General features: G+C 43.1%; 1 protein-coding gene across 6 annotated transcripts in view; it reads left to right on the forward strand.

The window, feature by feature from the left end:
- NPR3 (natriuretic peptide receptor 3) overlaps nt 1-19637 on the forward strand; it is a 161391-nt gene extending 141754 nt beyond the window's left edge. For 4 of the 6 annotated variants that reach the window (XM_030926962.1, XM_030926961.1, XM_030926963.1 and 1 more), the window contains 5 exons: nt 7862-7997; nt 13602-13696; nt 15778-15913; nt 17719-17806; nt 19165-19637. In XM_030926962.1, coding sequence (XP_030782822.1) covers nt 7862-7997; nt 13602-13696; nt 15778-15913; nt 17719-17806; nt 19165-19276 — 567 coding nt within the window. In that variant the 3' untranslated portion in view covers nt 19277-19637. The remainder of the gene's footprint in view (nt 1-7861; nt 7998-13601; nt 13697-15777; nt 15914-17718; nt 17807-19164) is intronic. The other 2 variants (XM_010378009.2, XM_010378008.2) reach the window with 1 other exon arrangement.
- Nucleotides 19638-20065: the final 428 nt, after the last annotated feature.

A 20065-nucleotide genomic window follows, 5' to 3' on the forward strand; every position in this document is an offset into this window, starting at 1 on the left:
TCATGACTTAGCAGAAATCCTGATTCACTTGACCCGATTCTTGAGTCAAGCTGTTGTTAGCTGCTTGTTTAAAGACTAGGTTGAGATGAGGGACAATTAGGTTGTTGTCTCATGTCCTGTTTTGCCCTTTCTCTTCCATCTTCTGCCATGTCATTCCCTCTCCAGGTGCAGGTTCTGTCCCTCCCTCACCCTGATGATGGGTTGGAGGTCAACTCAGTCACAGCAACTGAAGGACATTGTCAGTTTTAGTCTTGTGTCATTTGTCTCTCTCAGTGTACATGCTCACTTGTAGAGCCACCCAAGTATTGGCCAATTAAAAACACAAACTGGAGCACAAAACTGTTTTCTCATATTTGCTGGCTGAACAAATGTGTCAATAGGATAAATGTTATAACTGGGCAAGCCAGCTTTAGACTCTTAAAAACTTGCCCACTCAACGTTTTCTTGAGTTTTGACCCCATCCACTGACCAAGATCTCTTTTTCCTGTTAGGATGTTAGTCAGACTCCCTGTCATAGGATAATAACAGTACGCCTGTCTATGAATGTTTTGTAAGGTGCAACAGAACTCAAGCTATGTTTACATAACTCCTAGCATATAGTAGGTGTTCAATAAAAGCTGGCTATTATAATTATTGCCCAGCAGTGAAGAGAACTGCTTGACTTTGTTTAATTTAGTATTTTGTAAATCTGCTTAACCAAAATACTGCTATTTCTAGAACCATTCATTAACATGTCAAGGAATGCTACTGTTCTGTGGAATACAGCTTGGGAATCTCTGAATTAAGAATTGGACAAAATTAAACTGTTGGAGTTGGGGTTCTGGATCTTAGCTTAGTCCTCACCACACCTTGAAATTGCTTAAATAAAAACAGGGAAGTTTCATTTAAGGGTATAAAACAGAAATAAAAAAAAAAAAGCCACCTGTATAAAAGCCTGTATTTTTGTCCATTTATTCTTTGTAAACACATCTGTAGGTGACTCGAAAAGTTCAAGGCAAGCTGTCTGAAGTCCTCAGGACCAGTTTAAGAGGGTATCATGAAGTCAGAGAAATTAGAGTTACATGCTCTTTCTGATTTTGGCCTATCAGAAGTAATAAAGCCAGAAATTGTACCCTCCTCTTTCCCTGTCTCCACCTCCGTTTGACCTGGTCAACCCTCTTCCTGTCTGTATTGCTGCCTGGCACAGTTGCAGGGTGAGTGGGATGCCTGCTCCTGCTCCTGTTCCTGCCCTTCTCCTGTTGGGTTTTGGTTTATGCCTTTGCCCACCTCAACTTCGTGCCTTGATAGGACACAGACCTCTGGGAAGAGAGGCCTGCATGTGTCCCGAGCAGTCTTGTGGAGGTTGGGTCACCAGCCTTTCAGAAGCATGTCTGGTTGGCACTGGTGAATCATCAGGGCCTAGGACAGACATCACTCACTTGCTCCTTTGAAGGCCAGGAACGATTATGTCATTATGTGTGTGCATTTCTCAACTAAGCCTTCAAGAGGGTGATGGGATGAGAAGCATCTGTGTATGACGCATGTGTGACACATCCAAAGGGCAGATATATCAGATGACCATCTTCCCTGTGTGAGCCTTGGGAGAATTTTAAAAAGTCATTCTCACTTACTTGTGCTCCATACTCACCAATTCCAAAAATCGATGCCCACGGAGATGTCCTCGTTGCTTCCCATGAACAGGACCAGCGTTCCTTGCTGAGGTGTGCTCATGCCTCTGGATTCAGTTCTGTGACCCTCTGCTGTCCCCGTCATTGTAGGAGGTGAATGAGGGCTCTAACTCCACCTAATGATCTTCCTAAGATTGCTTTTGTTCAATGATCCAGTCTGTTCTAGGTGATGAGAGGGAAAACAGTCTGCAGGCAGCCACACCTCAGGAAGGTCCAAGTTAATTTGCCAGCCCAGGGCATTGCTACCAGTGCAGAACTGAGCCCATGACAGGGATAGTTATTTGGGAAACTTAAGTCAGATCCCACCCTAAGTAAGTTCTAACTTCAGTCTGTGGAGCAAGAAGTATACCAGAGGGTTCAGCGACGCTTCTGCCATGCACAGAGTTGCAGATGAAGACCCCGGCTCTCTCCCTGTGGTGTTTCCTGACTGTCAGCCACCTGCCCTTTGCATTTTCCCAGAGTTCCACTGGGATAAGGGTGCAGATTTTCAGCTTAACTTTCCTCAAGGCTAAAATACATCATCAAGTGACCATGTGAGAATTCCATGAAGGCAGTCCCTCTACAGAACAGACATTGGGATCTCTGTCAGTAAGAAAGAGACCTCCCTCTGTTTGGTGCTGAGGAGGTTGTGAGGCTACTTGGTTTATGGCAGTTGCTGCTGTGACCCTAAATTGTACACTTAATTTAATGATTTAAAAGGAAATTGAACAAAAATAGATACTCTGTTTTTAAAGTCTGGGTACTATATTATATTTGTAAAGTGTTCATCAAATGCAGAATGTTCTTTAACCTTCGTGCTATGCACACAGCCTTCCCAGACCACTTCCTTCTGCTATCTACCACCTCCAGTGGTCCAGGTGGGCTGGACCAGTTTCATTTCAGGTCAGAGAAGGTGGTCTGGCCATTGTTCACTATGATGAGGTACAAGCCTGTGATGGGCCCATCTCCTCTCTTACCTACTTTCCAACCAAATTTTTCTTTCCCCCATCTCCCCTTCAACCAAAATGGGTGATTAGATGGCATGTCTTTTGCAAGTGATTCTTGAGAAATGCTGCCTAGCACCCTCAGTTTCCCTTCTTTGCACTGGGAACCACCAGTCTGTGGTAGGGAAGGTAGAACTACTGTGTGCTATGCTTGAGTTCCCATGAACACCAAAGGCAAAGCTCCAGGACAGCCTAGCTAAGCATTGAACTCGGTCACTTTCTTCCAGCAGCCTCTGTCTGAGAGCTTGACAGCCTTTCTCAGATTCCAGCAACCCCAAGAGCTAGACCACTCTCACTTTACAGAACAGCTGAGGCCCACAGCGTTCTATGCTGACTTGTTTGGAATGCAGGCATTGAGGAATTCATCTAACTATGAATTTACGTCTCCAGAGAGAAGTGAGAGCGACGTGGCTCGCTGCCATGGTTGGGAGCCAGCCTGTGAGCAGCAACACTTTATGATCAGTTAGAAAATAAACAGCAGCAACAACATGATTTCTATTCAGCTCTCCCCATGATAGAGGATCTAAAAAAACACTAATAAATCAATGTGGCTGGCAGGTGCTATCAGAGAGGAAGGCCGGGGCAAAAACAGTATTCTTCCATTCTGGCCAGCTGCAGAGGACAGAATCAAGAGAATGGAGATGACGGGCCTGGCACGGTGGCTCATGCCTGTAATCCCAGCACTTTGGGAGGCCGAGGTGGGCGAGTCACTTGAGCTCCAGTTTGTGACCAGCCTGGGCAACATGGTAAAACCACGTGTCTACAAAAAATACAAAAATTAACCGGGCATGGTGTTGCACACCTGTAATCCCAGCTACTTGTGGGGCTGAGGCAGGAGGAGCACTTGAACTGGATAGGTCAAGGCTGTAGTGAGCTGAGATTGCACCACTGCACTCCAGCCCGGGTGACAAAGTGAGACTCTGTTTAAAAAAGAGAAAGAAAGAGAGAAAATAGAAATGAAAGGATTGAGAGTTTATGCCCTCTTGTCATGCTATCTTCTTTTTGCAAGAATAAGTGGAAGATGGTGAAAGCTTTTCATCTCGTTGGAAGGCCACTTTATTTGATAAACAGCACCAATAATGATTACCCTGGAGCATGGCTTTCAGCGAGGCCCATGTACAACTTTGCAACTTGCATGCACAGAGCCCGTCTACCTGTTTGTAGGTAGCAGTGGTGCTGTTTGGTGGAGATTGGAAACTGCATTGTTCTCTTCTCCCAGTTTTCTGAGCATCTAGCAGAAGAAATGGCTGCATGTAGGAACTTGGTTAAGGCTTATGGCTGATGATGGTAAGGAAAATTTCCTGGCAATAACGATGCTAATTACTAGAACAGATTGCTCCGTGGGGGAATCCCAGTTGTTTACCTGTGATAGCTAACAACATCATGACCTGTGTTGGTCAGGACTTGGACTTTGAGGTTCAAGGGTTGTTCTGTCCAGCGGCAGGGGGCGTACCAGCTGACCTTGTTCCTTTCAGCCTGGAGGGCCAATAGGAAGTGTTCCTAAGCCAACTTCCTACTTGGGTTTTTTTTTTTTCTCCCTTATTTTTTTCTTAATTTGCACGTCTAATTTTCAGTGTCTACAATGTGCTAATGGACTTTCCTCCCGCTAAAAATCACGTGTAGATGTGAGAATGTTCTCGAGAAAAGCTGGTCTCTGGGGCTTTGCTTCTGGCTTGAGGTCCTGTGAGGTAGGTGTTATGAAACCTCCCCCGCAGTGGGCGGGGTGCCAGCAAACCTCAGCGGGGTCAGCAGCTCTTCTGCTAATTTTGGCAGGAGAGGGAGACACTCAGCCACCCTGAGAAGAAAGAATGTATATTTTGCGATCCGTTTGCAAATCAAGCTAGAATGCATTTTCAGAACTGGGTGTGTATTCAGGGCCTGTCTATTTCTTTCTACCATCAAACCTGCGAGGACAAAAGTAACTCAAGTTCAATATAACTCAAGTTCATTGTTCTCCACCACATAATCTTTCTTCCTGGCCTGAATTGTAGCGGGGGCAGCTCAGAGGGCATGTCAAGAAGGAAGGAAGGGGAAGGGCAAGACAGGATATGGTAATGGGGCGCACAGTCAGTGCTTTGGGTGATCAACATCAACATGGTGGTCCTGGGTTAGGATTTCGAGGAGGGGAGGGAAGGAGGAGGATGAGAGGGGGATGGTGATGCCTGGTGGCTAGTGCTTCACAATTTAAGCAAGGCCTGTCTTGGGAACTGCAGGAACAAGGAACTTGCAGGGCACAACCCTTGTACAATAAGGACAGAATATAGGAAGACTGAGGAGAGCAACCAATTCTCTTCGGGTCTTCAAAGTAACAAGGGGATTTGATCAGAACTTTCAGAGGGCACCTGGCATCTCCCACAGGCCATGACTCTGTGATTCTCTGACTTTCCTCTGGAGCCGGCTGGCTTCTGTAAAATTATCAAAGAGAAGATAGACCTTAAACTTTAAAAAAATGTGGTCTGAGAATGAAATTATACCGCTAAAGTTCACTTATTAAAATTCATCAGCATGAAGACTTTCTCAAGCCATAATGACTTCATGGCCTAAGTGGAAATTTCATATTCCTTTGGAAAATCAAATTGGCATAGCCAAATGAGCAGAAAATTGTCTTTGACTTGTAGATGTTATTTCTACATTATTTTTCTTTGCATGAGAAAATAATCACTCACTCTGACACTTAAGCTTGACAGCTTACTCTTAAGGAGTAAGAGTCAGAATCTGTCAGTTGCTTCCATGGTCCTAGGAACTGCTTGCGGTGTTTTACGTGCACTGGTTCATTCAATCCTTAGAAGAGCTCTCTGAGGTGAGATGGTACTAAACCCCCACTTAACAGATGAGGAAATTGAAGATTAGAGAGATTAAATAACCCATCAGGGCCAAGACTGGACTGTGTGTCCAGCCAGCGAATTCCAAACTCCTGCAAATCAGCAGTCTTTCCCACTCTCCACCTCTTGCAGAAGGTCAGCAGATGACCACTTGAACTGCACCTGTCATACTAAGGTGAAATTAAGAGCTTGGTGTTGTGGAACAAAGAGAACTGTCTACTGTCTAGGGCACAAACAACATGAACAGTAGCCTTCTCTCCCACTGAGTGTAAAATGGGCCAATAACACACATGATACCTGTAAGAAAATCACTTATATTTTGAATACTGCTAAGAATTTGAAACTAAGCAGGATCTCCAGGTTAATAATTCTCCATCTCTAGAGCATCACAACACCAAAAGCTAACAGTGAGTGCTGACTCTGTCAGACACTATTTGAAGTCTTCTACATTTTTTCATTTGTTTAAACCTAACAGCATCCCCATGAGATAGGTACTGTTATTTTTCTCATTTTCCAGATGAGGAAATCAGAACACAAGTAGCAAGTGGCAGAGCTGGAAAGGGGGTCCAGGATATTTAACCATTAGGCTAAACTGCTTCTCAGCACTAGTTTTTTGCAAACATGAAATATCTGCTTCTGGGATGCACACAGGGGTTCCCATCCTAGGGGTGGGATAAGTTTAAGTAGATCCAGTCGCCGAGCTGTGTCTTGTGAATATTTGTGCATCTGAACCAGGTGATGCAGAAGGTCAGTTGCAGCTGTCTTCCCATGAGGTTTTCTTCTAGAGATGGGGCGGGTAGTGGGTTTTCCCCCACTAAGCCATGCCAGATGGCTATCTACAGAATGCCCAGTTCATTTTGCATCATTGGCATTTCGTCTTTGACACTTTCTTCTGAAATGAGAAGGCTTGGATTTTTTGTACTTTTTGTACAGAGTTTGTTTGTAAGCCTCTTGGTGTTTCAAGATAGAATCTGCTCATTTCATATCCAGTGAATGTTATAATGAGTTTAAATGTGGTATTAGAATTTATCAAAGGTTGCTTTTAATGTAGGTAAGGGGTGAACTAAAGTGATTAGATGCCTGCTGAAGACAGTCCAAGTTCCTCAGTGTGGTCTCCAGATTCTCGATGATCTGACTCTCCTTACCTCTCCAGCCTCCTTACCTCTCCATCTTGGTGTGACCCTGTTTCTCTTGCTCCCAGCCTAGCAAAACATTTGCACTTCCCAAAATACACCAGGCTGTCAGAATGTGCCCTGACTCTGTGTCTTTGCCCCCACCTGAGAAACATCTCTTCATCTTCAAAACTCAGTTCAACTTTTTTCACTGCTGTTAAGCCTCTCTTTCCCACCCTTCCCAACCCATCAGACTAACCACTCCCATTTTGGTATTTGTACTGTATTCTGAACAGACCTTGAACACGCACAGACTCCAACACTTTAAAGCCCATAAAATATCATGATAGCATTGGCTTCTGTTCGTTGGGAATTTGATATGTGCCAGGCATGATAATATGAAGCATTTTATTTAACAGACTTCTTGCAACTACCTCTTGAAGCAGACATCAGTCTCATGGTCAATATATAGATGAAAAGAACAAAGCTCAAATAGATGAAGTGACTTCCCCAAGTCCACATGACCAGTGTCTATGTTTAGGAAACCTTTAAGTTTCCAGAGGGCAAGGGCTAGCTTACTTGAATCAGGGCTCAACTGGGATATACCAACAGTCCAAGCCTATTTTCCATTCTTGTCCTTGGAGCTTGGCAGGGAGTAGGGATAGGGTTAGATGTACTCAAAACACAAATTGGAAAGAGAGACTAAGACATTTTTACTAATGGGAGAGAGGACACAAATGCCAGGTAGACAGGCAAAAGTTACAGCATCTACTCTTCTTTGCACTCATAGCACCAGCACTCTAGTAGGTATCAACAGTTGTTAAATATAAATGAATGGATCTCTACTGTTCTTTCGTTATGCTCCACATTCAGAGCATGAAGAGATCATGGGATTGTTGAAGATGGAGAAGACCTCAAGGGGGAGGCTGAACTCACATAAGCTTGAGATAGAGGCAGATGTGGGGAAGGAGGAGGGGACTTGTCCAAAAGGGACCATTGGCAAAGGTGGGCACACTTGAAATTCTTGACCTGGTCAACAGGTATAGTTTTCTTGACTTCCGTAACAGGCTTTCCAAATTCCCCAACTGGGGAAGGGCTTTCCCCTCTGAGCCATGCCAGGAAAGTCATGGCATGATTCTTGTTAGTGTCCCTTCTGCCCACCTCTGCCATGGCTAACAGACCTCAGGTCTAACTTGTTAACCCTTTGGAGTGCTCATGTTATTCCTGACATGAGTCATGTGGTGTTTTGGCTCACGCATCTGGGGTTTTCTTTTCAGGTTAACATGTTTGTTGAAGGATTCCACGATGCCATCCTCCTCTACGTCTTGGCTCTACATGAAGTACTCAGAGCTGGTTACAGCAAAAAGGATGGAGGGAAAATTATACAGCAGACTTGGAACAGAACATTTGAAGGTGGGGATTCCATCTATAAGGCAATGACATGGGGCCAATTGAGCTGCTGATTTTCTAGTTCTGTTTTTCACAGTTGCAGCTGTGGGGCCTTTCCAGCTTCTTGCTTTTCTCAGCTGTAAAGCGGCCCATCTCATAGGCTTGTTGTGCCAATTAAATGAGATAATACATGTGAAAGTGCTTTGAAAAAGCCCCACTGAAAGAGGAAAGGCCTAGTCTCCTGATTATTTAGGTAACAGCTCTATGCTTCTTAATATTGCATTGAACACAAGCCTCATGCGTGACAGGACACTCAGTTTGTGAAGAGTTTTGTGATGATTTTAAAACCAGTATTAATCCCAGAAATACATTCATGTGTTCAGACTATGTTGGTTTTTGTGAAACGCAGAAAACATTAGCTGTCACAGTTAAACCTGGTGGTTTGAGAAGATTAGCAGGTCCAGTCGAGCCCTGTGTTTTTTTGGTTTTTGTTTTTTGTTTTTTTTTTTTGAGATGGAGTTTTTGCTCTTGTTGCCCAGGCTGGAGTTCAGTGGCACGATCTCGGCTCACTGCAACCTCCGCCTACCAGGTTTAAATGGTTCTCCTGCCTCAGCGTCCTGAGTAGCTGGGTTTACAGGTGCCCACCACCACACCTGGATAATTTTTGTATTTTTCAGTAGAGACAGGGTTTTACCATGTTGGCCAGGTTGATCTCAAACTCTTGACCTCAGGTGATCCACTTGCCTTGGCCTCCCCAGCTTTCTTAATATCAGGGAAGTATAGGAAAACAACAAAAAATGGCCCATAATCTCATCTCAAGCAACCTCTGTTGGCACTGAAAAATAGTACAAGATAAGACTATGCTTGGCTAGGAAATTTAAACAGTACAAAAATGTGCAAATTGAGAGGTGAAAGCTTTCCTTCCCAACCTAGTCACCTCTCCCCACTGTGAATCACTATTAACGATTCCTATGATTCTGTCTACAAATATTTTAAGTCTTCTGCCAGCACATATGCATTTGTATATCTTATCTTAAAATTTGCATGAAAGGGGTCATAGTATGAATGCTATTTTTCATCTTAGGTGTTTTACTTGTATGTCAAGTTAAAGAATTTTCCATATGAGAACTCACTGATCCAATGCATTTTTAAATGACAGTTACATATTTTTCTACTGTATGGCTGTACAGGAATTTCTTTAACCAATCTCTTATTGATGGACACTTGTAAAGTTATTTACAATTTTTGCTATTATGCAATATGCTGTCACAAGCCTCTTGCACATCTTGAAGAATTTTTGTGAGTCCTTCCAACAGGGAACATTCCTACTTGTGGGATTTCTGGGTCCAAAAGTATGTTGGTGCTTTTTAAAGTGCATTAGAAATTGCCAAAAAGCTTCCAGAAAGTTCTGCTAATCTATATTCTTGCTAACAGTGTACTTAAGAGTGCTGGTTTCCTCTCACCTTGCCAACACTCAAAGAAAATGAACATGAAACTCAATATGAAAGTGATCTCACTGCTGGAGCCTTGCAGATATCAACTCTATATTCATTTATTCATTCAACAAATGTTCATTGAGCACCTACTATGTGCCAGGTGCTGTTCAAGGTGCTGAGGATTTAGCAGTGAACTAAAGACATTTCATGCAATCATTTGAGCTTACATGCCAGTGGGGGGAACAGGCAACAAACAATGAATACGGTGTACCTTTCAGAGCTATAAAATAAGGTAGGATAGGGAGCTAGAAAATGCCACGCAAGGAGGAGTAGGACTGCTAGTTTAGAGTGGTCAGGGAAGGTCTCTGTGAGAGTGAAGTTGAGTAGAGACCCAAGGGAAGTGAGGGAGGCTCTGTAGCTGTTTAGGAGAGAGCATTCCAGAGGGAGTGGTAAACGTGGAGATCCTGAGTGCATCTGGGAGACTGTGGAGTGTCCCCAGAGAGAGCAAGATGGCTAATGTGGCTGACACCAAGTGTGACAGGCAGTGTGATAGGTGCCAAAGGCCGAGAGGTAATGGGGCCAGATCATGCGGACCTGCAAGGCTTGCTGAGGTCTTTGGGCTCCACCTGGGTGAGACAGGAAGTCACCTGAGGCTTTTGAGTGACACAATCTGCCTTGTGTGTTAAAAGGGGTCCTTATGGCTGCTGTGTGGGAAATAAACTGTATCTGCTTATGGGTATCACTTGACAACCGGTAACATAAAGTACAGATCGCTGAACCGGGATTCAGTGCATCCTAGCCACTAACTAGTAACCTTGTCCTCTGAGCTTCTCTTTCTTCACCTGTATGATAAGGAGGTTGGTCTAGTTAATGACTGACAAGAGCTCTTTCAGTTTTACATAGTGCTTGCTCTTCTTTTGAGCCCTGTAATGCACTGGGGTATGCCTATATCTATTTGTAATCATACTAGGGACATTTTTCAATGGCAGGAGCAAATACTGCCAAGTTTAGATTTGGGGCACATATTTTTTTTTTCAGTTGGGACTCCTGTCCCTTGGTTTGTCCTCAGTTCTTAGAAAGGGCAGGACAGGACAGTAGAGAGAGGTTGAGCTCCATCTAGAGTTGCCTGGGCAGTATCTATGATGGCAATTGGCAGATTTCATTTCTCTCTAGTGGATGCCATGTCTTACTCAAAACCGGAGTGGCATCTCCCTTAGCATTAGATAGATTGTAGTTCATGGGTGAGTACCCCTCTGGGATTATCTTATTTTACCTCTGACTGCTTCAGTTGAGGAGCTGGAATCCAACAGGATAATTCAGGGGGCATATTAGGACAGAGCCAAATTTCCCAGAAGTTTTGCACAATACACTGAGAACCTGGCATCTGTGGACACGACCTTGGTTGGCCACATCCCATTCTTAGCTATTACTCACCACGTGCTGTGGTCATTTGTTCTTGGTCTTCTGACAGAGGGACAGGAGCCAGAGAGCCAGAGTTGGGGGATGCTGGAGGGTGCCACTGAGGGAGGGTGTTAAGGGAGGGTAGATGCCCATGATGGCTGGAATGTATTTTGGTTAGAGCCAGGGCATGGGCTCAGTTTTCTCATAGGCTATCTTGATGTCTGTATTCTAGGGCCAGGTCTACATAGGCAATATGCATTGAGTCCTAAAACAATCAACTGTGTAGTTCAGTCTACAATTAGAATCTCATTTGGTCAAATGTAAAGATAATTGAGGCCAAGGTAAGTTTTCGGCTTGAATTGCTTGGAGAGCTGATTTTATTTGCTTAACAATGGTCCATCTGAGGGTAGGCCTAAAAAGAACTCTAAGGTATCTGTATGAAGAAAAACCCAAACCTTCCTAAAATTAAAAACAATTTTAACTTTATTGGTCACCATTTGGTGACCATTAAGTTGTCAAGGGAAAAATACTCTGGCTGTGATTTGACAAATTTGGCTTTTATTGCCATGAAACCTGTGATCAACTCTCATTTCAATAAATGGCCTGGGAAGAAGCTGGATTTCCTCTGTGTGAGAGGTCAGAGTGACAAGGTAAATAGGACTGTGGCTTAAACTTTGAGCTCCACTATAGCTGAATAGAAATGGGGTGGAAACTCTCATTACTTACGTACGGGAAAATTCTGCTGTAAGCCTGACAATCTCACCTTATGTATGATACTCTCAGGTGAAGTCTCACTTTGCTAATTGGCCACCCTGAGGATTCTCACCCCATTTCTTGGAAGAATTGCAATAGCTTAAAGGTACAATAGGTCTTAAATTACTAGGGCCACCTCATCTTATAAAATGCTCTGCAAAATACTTAGCAGGATACAACATCACAAACACCTCTCAACAGAATGACAAATGGTTTTGGATGGCCAATAGCTATATATTTTAAGCCTATTTATCACTTAAGAGTTTTATAGGCTGTCAAGGATACACAAGTTTATGGTACGTGTACCCTTTGTAACCAGTCTATATTAAGAAGACAAAAAAATCAAAGTGAATGGTAGCTTCCATTCTGTTTCTGGTAAAGTAGACCAAAGTCTGGAAAAATCAGTGGGCCTTCAAACCACAACCCAAAGGACAGTAAACCCAAATACCTGCCCTCTCCAAGCCACACTAGAGGATGGAACTTTCCCTTGGGATCCCTTTTCCCAGACATTCATTTTACTACAGGAGTCAGTACTTCCAGAGAGAACCAAATCAGAGAACCAAATCAACAGAAAGGCCAATTAAGAGTTACACCAAACTCTCCCCAGCTGAAAAGGAAATAACTTTAGTTAATTAAAATGGGGCGGATGTATGCAATCTCTTATTCAGTGAATGAGAATTATGACACAGACATATTTAATATCAGCCAATAACATATATTTGTTTTATTGATTAGCTGCTCTGAGCCATCATTATAGGCCAAAGCAAGTGGATACACAAGGTCCTCCATTCTCTGGCTACCCGGTTCCAGCCTTATATGTCACTGACTCCCTTTGTCCACATGGGCCATCTTCCCAGAAATCTCACAATTCCTCTGGTCTCTTTGGGCCTCTGTGCCTTGGTAGATACACCTAGGCCAGCCTTTCAGCCTCTCTCCCACTTCTTGATTACTGCTTGCCCAATCTCAGACTTCCTCCAACATCCCTATAAAATTCCTGCTGTTTCACTGAGTCCTCCCTGATTCTCCAGCTTGATGTGCTGGCTCCTCCTCTGAGTGATGTGGGCACAGTCAGGTCTTCTCTACCAAGAACAATTATAAAATAAATAGTAGTAATAATAGTGATAGTAACAATGACAGTAGATGAAAACAATTAACTTCCGTTAAATGTGCTGAAAGTGCTTTATTTGTTTTATGTCATTTAATCTTCTCCACGACCTCTTGGTAGGGAGGTACTATTATGCCCATTTTACAGTTGTGGAGACTGAGGTTTAGAGGGCTAATTTCCTTGTCCAAAGTCATGGAGCTATGTAAATGTAAAAACTGGTATTTGAATGCAAGCAGTTAGATTCTGGTGTGAACAAGCTAAATCCCCAGTCCAGGCTGCCCCTCTCTAGAGCAGAGAATGTGTTCAATTCATCTTTGCCTCAGCTGCAGCACTAATTCAGTACTAAGCGTCCAGAGAATGTTTGGATAAACAATCAGCGAAGAACTCAACCGGGATAAAGAAGAATAGCTTTTCTTAGCTATTGGCTCCGGTGACCCAGAAAGCAGGCCCGCTGCTCTCCTGTGTATTAAAGCAGCCTGGAAAAAAGCACATTCACTGAGTCCTGGCCCTGGAATGATTTTTCTTTTATAATGTTCATCCAATGATAACGCAAACCCATGGCAAATCTATAAATGTACACTACCTTCCACTTCTAACTCTGCAATTAAAAAAAAATTAATACAAAACTCTGGGATAAGCACGCTGCTTTCAGGATTAGCCTTAATCTTTTTTTCAAACATATTCCCCAAAGAAGATCATTTATTTCTTTTTCTTTTCATTTTTAAATGGAGAAATGTTAAGAATTTAGGAATGCAGACGTAGATGAAATTACAATGTCTTTCCAAAATGCCAACAAAAATGCTCAGAGTCTGATGAGATTCCCTGTGGCATGAGTTTGTTTAAAAAATCCTGCCAATTCATTCTCTTGTTTTTGTTGGCAGATAGAGGTATTTTAAGTAACCAACGTTGAGTTCTTCGCTTCTGGTCCTGTAGGTATCGCCGGTCAGGTGTCCATAGATGCCAATGGAGACCGATATGGGGATTTCTCTGTGATTGCCATGACTGATGTGGAGGCGGGCACCCAGGAGGTGAGCACGCGAGACCTCTGCACCAGTTGCTCCTTCTGCTCGTGGGGACTCTGAGGAATGCATTTGTTCTGGTGGCCAAAGAGCTGTCTCCAATGCAGCTTCCAAATAAAAATGAGTTGAAAAACCTCAACTTTTGATTGAGGGTATCAAGGAAGACTTCAGGAAATAGTTTCATGTTTATTCTAAGTGAGGAAATCCTAGCCTTCAAGTGGCGAAGAATCACACCTTAGTCTTATGGATGAGGGTGTTGGGGTGAAATCAGTAAAGTGAAACTAAGTTTTCTCCCTTAAGATTTGAGTTTTCTGGGGGAGTGGGAGGGTGGGTGGTTGCAAACTCAACGTGTGTTCACGTTTCCAAAGATGATGTAGTTTCAGGATAACATCGTGAAGAGAAAAGAGTGCCCCGGACACAAAGATGAGTCTTCTGTGCTTGGGAGTGTGAACTCTCGGCCTCAGTTTCCTCATCTGTGACATGGAAATCATCATGTCTTCCTGGCTGATGTCACATGATTATTGTTATGGGGACAGATCAAATGAAACCTAGAAAAGTACTATGTACATTTTAAATTGCAAATATACACGTACAATTATACACATATGCAGTGCTTCAGCAAAGAATGCCACTTCCTCGGTTTCCTTGATCGTTGGCTCCCAGGGTCATTGCTCCGGTGCCCTTCATGGGACCTGGCATATGGGACTTGCTGTTTTCCTCTTTGCATGTATCAGGTTGGTGCAAAAGTAATGCGGCTTTTGCCATTATTTTTAATTATTTATTTTTAATGGCCAAAACCTCAATTACTTTTGCACCAATCTAATAGATGCCTGGCTCTTGTGGGAAGTTCTGAAGCAGCAGGAGTCACCCTCGCTATGTTTAATGAATGATTTTTTTGCCCACTGAGTGGCCTGTGTCTCATCTGTATTCCTGGTTCCCCCCCTGGGAAAGGTGGGTGGCGACAGTTCATCAGAGTCTATTGTGAGGTTGCAGGGGTGAAGGTGTATAAAGCCGTTGGCAAGTGCCCGGTACACGCCAGCGATTGTTATATTTTGGTGGCAATCTAGGCTTCCTCTAGACCTGACGTGGTCTGTGAGAACCTGCTGCACCTCGGTCAGGAGAAGGGGAGGAGACATCCCAGCCACTCGGAGCCATATGCTTGTTTTCAGACAGAAGAGCAATGACTCCCGAGAACCCGGGTGGGAAGGCACTTCTAGACTGGGGCTTGGGGAGCAGATCAAACAATCATTTTAACCAGAAACTGAGGGATAACCATGGAATCAAACCATAACAGAATAACGATTTTCCAGCGGCCAGAGGAGCCAACTAAGAGAAAGAGAATTCAGCCTGGAAATGGGGGTGCACATAGGGTGGATTCATCAGAGAGGAGAGTGCAACTCTTGAAGGAATAGTCTGGCAACCGGAAGCGGTCAAACAGGAGGTTCCTGAAAGACGCTCTTTCATTATATGTTAAACAATTGAGGGCTGTGAGGCTGGGTACCTGTCATATGCTTAAATCGGGTATACAGTGGACCCTGGCTGTCCTTCACATGTCCCTGAAAGTAACTTGGGCCTTACAATTGGCTGACGGGGTGGGCTGCTATGGGACAGGTGGGTGGGACAGTGCCCTGTCCGATGAACAAAGCAAAAGCCAGGAATTCCAAGATTATTCCTTTCCACTAGGTGGTAGTGACTGAAGAATCCTAGGGGCAGCACTGACAGGGCTGGGCCTTCAGTGAGGGCAGGGCCCGGGGGCACCACTCTCACCACTTCCCACCTCCTTCTGCTCTGGCACAACTGCTCTTAATGCCCTCTTGAGAGCACCATTAGTGACTTCAAATCTTGACTTACAAAGTCCCCAGAACACACAATGACCATCAGTGTGGACAACCGAGGAACCTGCCCTAGGTACCGCACTTTCTGAAGCACTTGCTGTCCTTGCCCTGGAGACGGTGATTTGATGAAATGCCCAGAGGCAGCCAGTTTAGATCAGGCTGTGTATTTTGGGGAATAGCTGTGGAAGGCTGCGAGCTTTGTGCCTCCTTTGACCTTTCGGTTTGTCTATTTGGTTTTTTTTTGCCTCTATATAGGTTATTGGTGATTACTTTGGAAAAGAAGGTCGTTTTGAAATGCGGCCGAATGTCAAATATCCTTGGGGCCCTTTAAAACTGAGAATAGATGAAAACCGAATTGTAGAGCACACAAACAGCTCTCCCTGCAAATCATGTAAGTCTAGAGACTTAATTTGCTATATATGTCATCACCTCTAACCTTAGCATAATGTAAGTTTAAAACCCAAGTGTTTCTAGGGCTTACATTTTGGAAGTTTACATTTCTTTCTCTGATGTGGTAAAACATCAGAGGGAACAGTTCACAAACTGGCATCTTGCCTTTAGCAGAGGCTTTCAGGTCTTCTTTCCCTTCCAGCCTTCTCTTCCACAATGGTAGAATGTTTCTCCCTATTTTTACATCTCTTACTATAATCTCTTGGCTAGGTCATGCTTCCACTTTTAGAGAAAATCAAAATACAATTAGTAAATATCACTTGCTTATTCATCTCTCATAGCAAGTCTCGTTCTGATTTTCCAAGTTTGTGGTTACTTTCTAGCTCCTCAGAACCAAAGAGATAACATCCCTTAAACATCTGAACATTTACACATTGGCAAATAAGTGTAAGATGTATTACTTATGAGCAGCTTTGTATACAAGTAGAGAAGCAAGTGGATATCCTCATAAGTAGCTTACAAATAGGAAAGTTGTTAGAAATCATTGTTTTAAAGAATAAGGTAATGAGGGAGAACAAAGTGAATACAGGTCTTTCAGGAGGCCAGCTGATCATTTTAGGCTAATATATGTGTGCTTTTGAAAGCATCTTTTAAACTGTTATGTATTTATGTCTATGCAATAATTACAGGAAGGAATTAAGGAGGAAGCGTGTTAAGAACACACTGGGGAGATTGGGCCTGTATTTGAAATCTCACTGTTGTTACTTGCTGGTTTTGTGACCCTAGGAGTGTTCCTTCAGCTTTTTAAGCAATTTTCCAATGTGTAAAGAGAAAGAAAAGTGCCCAAAGCTTAGGACTATTTTGAGGATTACACAAGATGACGCATCAAAGGCTGCATACTAAACTCTAGATACAAGCTAGCTATTTATCATTTTTCTATAGCTGGGACACCACTGAACTTGATTGTTTCAAAGTGTCATCCACATTTTCACAAAGCTATGTAGGACATTTTGACATGAAACTCTGGCTTTGGTGAGAGAACATCTAAAAACAGAACATTGACCCAATGAATTTTTCATCAAATCTTCTAGCACTTTGAAGTGTCACCATCCATCTGTGAAAATAAGAAGCCCTGGGTCAGTGCCCTGGTCCATCTGGTTGTCTTCTTTGACTTACTTACTTACTTACTTACTTACTTACTTTATTTATTTATTTAGTTTTGAGATGGAGTCTTGCTCTGTCACCCAGGCTGGTGTGCAGTGGTGCAATCTCGGCACGTTGCAATCTCCACCTTCCGGGTCCAAGTGATTCTCCTGCCTCAGCCTCCTGAGTAGCTGGGATTACAGGTGCCTGCCACCACATTCAGCTAATTTTTGTATTTTTAGTAGAAATGGGGTTTCATCATGTTGACCAGGCTGGTCTCTAACTCCTGACCTCAGGTGATCCACCCACCTTGGCCTCCCAATTCTTTGACTTTAAACTCAAAAGAGAGTGGCTATATCTGAATTCTTCACTTCCAGTTTTCCTCTGATTCTTGAATTTTCTTCTGTTCTCATTGTGTCCACACTCTTAATAGTGTGCTTGTTTATCTAGCACTTTCTCAAATGGTTCTTAAGCTTTGCACTAGGCAAAAACAAACAAAGACATAAAACAAAAAACAAGTGTACTGTCCCTTAGAAAATATTTCTGAAAAAGGAAAAGTTGCCTCCAGTGGGAAATCGAGGGACATCTTGCAATGAATGAAACTCGAGGCATTTCTAACTGTATCTCAAAATGAACCCTGGTTATCTATGCTTCTTTTTCAAGCAGGTGGCCTAGAAGAATCGGCAGTGACAGGAATTGTTGTGGGGGCCTTACTAGGAGCTGGCTTGCTAATGGCCTTCTACTTTTTCAGGTGAGGACTGTTTGTAAAGGTACAATTCACTCTCTTCTACTGTCTTTGTCATTTGTTTTTGCTTGATTCTATTTGTGATTTGTCCACATCCTTCTTTCACCCAGGAAGCACAGTGGTTAAAAAATCTCAGCCATTCTTTTGGTGTGACTCTAGGTTTGGTGGTCAGTGGTTTAGCATACTGGGTGCTGGGGTCATGGGTTTCAGTTACATCTCACTGTGGGACAGAGAGCTGCTGCTGCTGCCCTTTGATCACAGATTTTTATTTTTTATCTTTTATTTTTTTATTTTTTAGAGATGGAGTCTCACTTGTTCTGTTACCTAGGCTGAAGTGCAGTGGCACGATCTCTGTTCACTGCAACCTCCACCTCCTGGGTTCAAGCAATTCTCCTGCCTCAGCCTCATGAGTAGCTGGGACTACAGGTGCAGACCACCTTGGCCGGCTAATTTTTTGTAGTTTTAGTGGAGACGGGGTTTCACCATGTTGGCTAGGCTGGTCTTGAACTCCTGACCTCAAGTGATCTGTCCACCTTGGCCTCCCAAAGTGCTGGGATTACAGGTGTGAGCCACTGTGTCCAGCCCTTTGATCACAGATATTCTGACAAGAATTCCTACCACCCACCAAGTGAAGCAGTCGGGGAGGGAATCTGGTTAAAGGGGGAAATAAACTTCTCCCTTCTCAGGCTTTCTCCAATTCAGAATTAGGTGCCAGGGCTCACCTTAAAGAGGAGGAGGGAGCTTTGCGTAGCCCATGCTCTCAGGCTGATCTGTGCTCAGTATCTGGAGAGCCCACATGCTCATTTGCCACTGTGGTTAAGCTCCAAGGCTGCAAAATTGTAGTAATGTGTGTGTGTTCAAGGTACCGATCGTTCTGCCCCGTGAGGGTGGTCCATTCCTTTGTAATCTTTGGTGGTTGAGTTTGTGGTTTATTCATAAGTCATTAGAGCAAGGTTTCTTTATTTCTGCATGGGATTGTAACTAGGCGTATGTGACTCTTTGTGGGAACGTTGTATTCCTGTTCCTTTGGCCACAGTACACGTAATTTAATTTTTATCTAGGGCATATCCTGGGAGCCAGGGAGAACTTCTGTAGTCGAATAGACAAGACCTAACCCCCAAGGCACCCAGGGAAGAAGGGGAAGGCTTGTTCTGTGGTATTTGGAAAAGCATGGCAATTTTCTCTCTTGAATAAGGGCATCACGCCTGGGGGCACACTACTTTAATCTCTGACCAGGGTTTCATATTCTGTCACTTCTCATTTATCAACTCAAACCCAGATGTCCCTTGAGGGCACTCTTTGTAAGAGAAACCGTGGTATTTTGTAGCAAGTTTTATTACGACATTCACTTTCCCTTTACCCAGGAAGAAATACAGAATAACCATTGAGAGGCGAAACCAGCAAGAAGAAAGTAACCTTGGAAAACATCGGGAATTACGGGAAGATTCCATCAGATCCCATTTTTCAGTGGCTTAAAGGAAGCCCCCCGCTTTTTTTTTTTTCTGCCTGAGATTCTTTAAGGAGATAGATGGGATGAAAGACATCAATGAAACAGAAAGGGCCTTCTTGAAGAATTTATTATTTTAAGCAGTTAGTCATTTCATTTTAAAATTTCTTTAGAAGCTCAGGAACTATTGTTAATCACCATCTGCCTCCAGGCCTTTCATCCTCATGACAAACAAATGTAATAATGATATCATGTCACTCTGTTAAATGTGCATACTGTTTCAAGGGCATATGATTAGATTTATGTTTTTAAAATCTGATGTCTCTATATCTTGATGGCTTTTGGCAGCATTTCACACAAGGATATAAAATGTGGTTTTCTTAAATGAAATGTTTTGTAGCTAGAATAAAATCATTTTTACAAGTAGAACATTCTTGGAAAGAATTTAACACCCAATAAGGGGAAAATGTAATGAAAAATCTCAAGGTTGGTAATACAGCCTTACTCCCTCTAGAGCTGGAGGACAGGTTTGTGGTTGAGGACTTCTGTGTCCAACGTCTACATTCAGGTTCTGACTTCATATCTTGAAAAAGGATTTCCTCCCTTTTTCAGTGTCTCATAAATGCTACTCTGGATTGTTGTAAATATTAGTGAGATGGGAGGATTTACAGAAGAAAAGCAAGTCTAAAATGTTTCCCTTTTAGATGTAAAAAAAAAAGTCCCATTTCACACTAACATTTTATTTTACAAGTATTTTAATCTTATATTTTGGCATTAGAAAAATTTGTCTTTTTTTTTTTTCATTTTGAAGATTAAAT

This window comes from Rhinopithecus roxellana, chromosome 3 (assembly GCF_007565055.1).
Source record: "Rhinopithecus roxellana isolate Shanxi Qingling chromosome 3, ASM756505v1, whole genome shotgun sequence".
NCBI lineage: Eukaryota > Metazoa > Chordata > Mammalia > Primates > Cercopithecidae > Rhinopithecus > Rhinopithecus roxellana.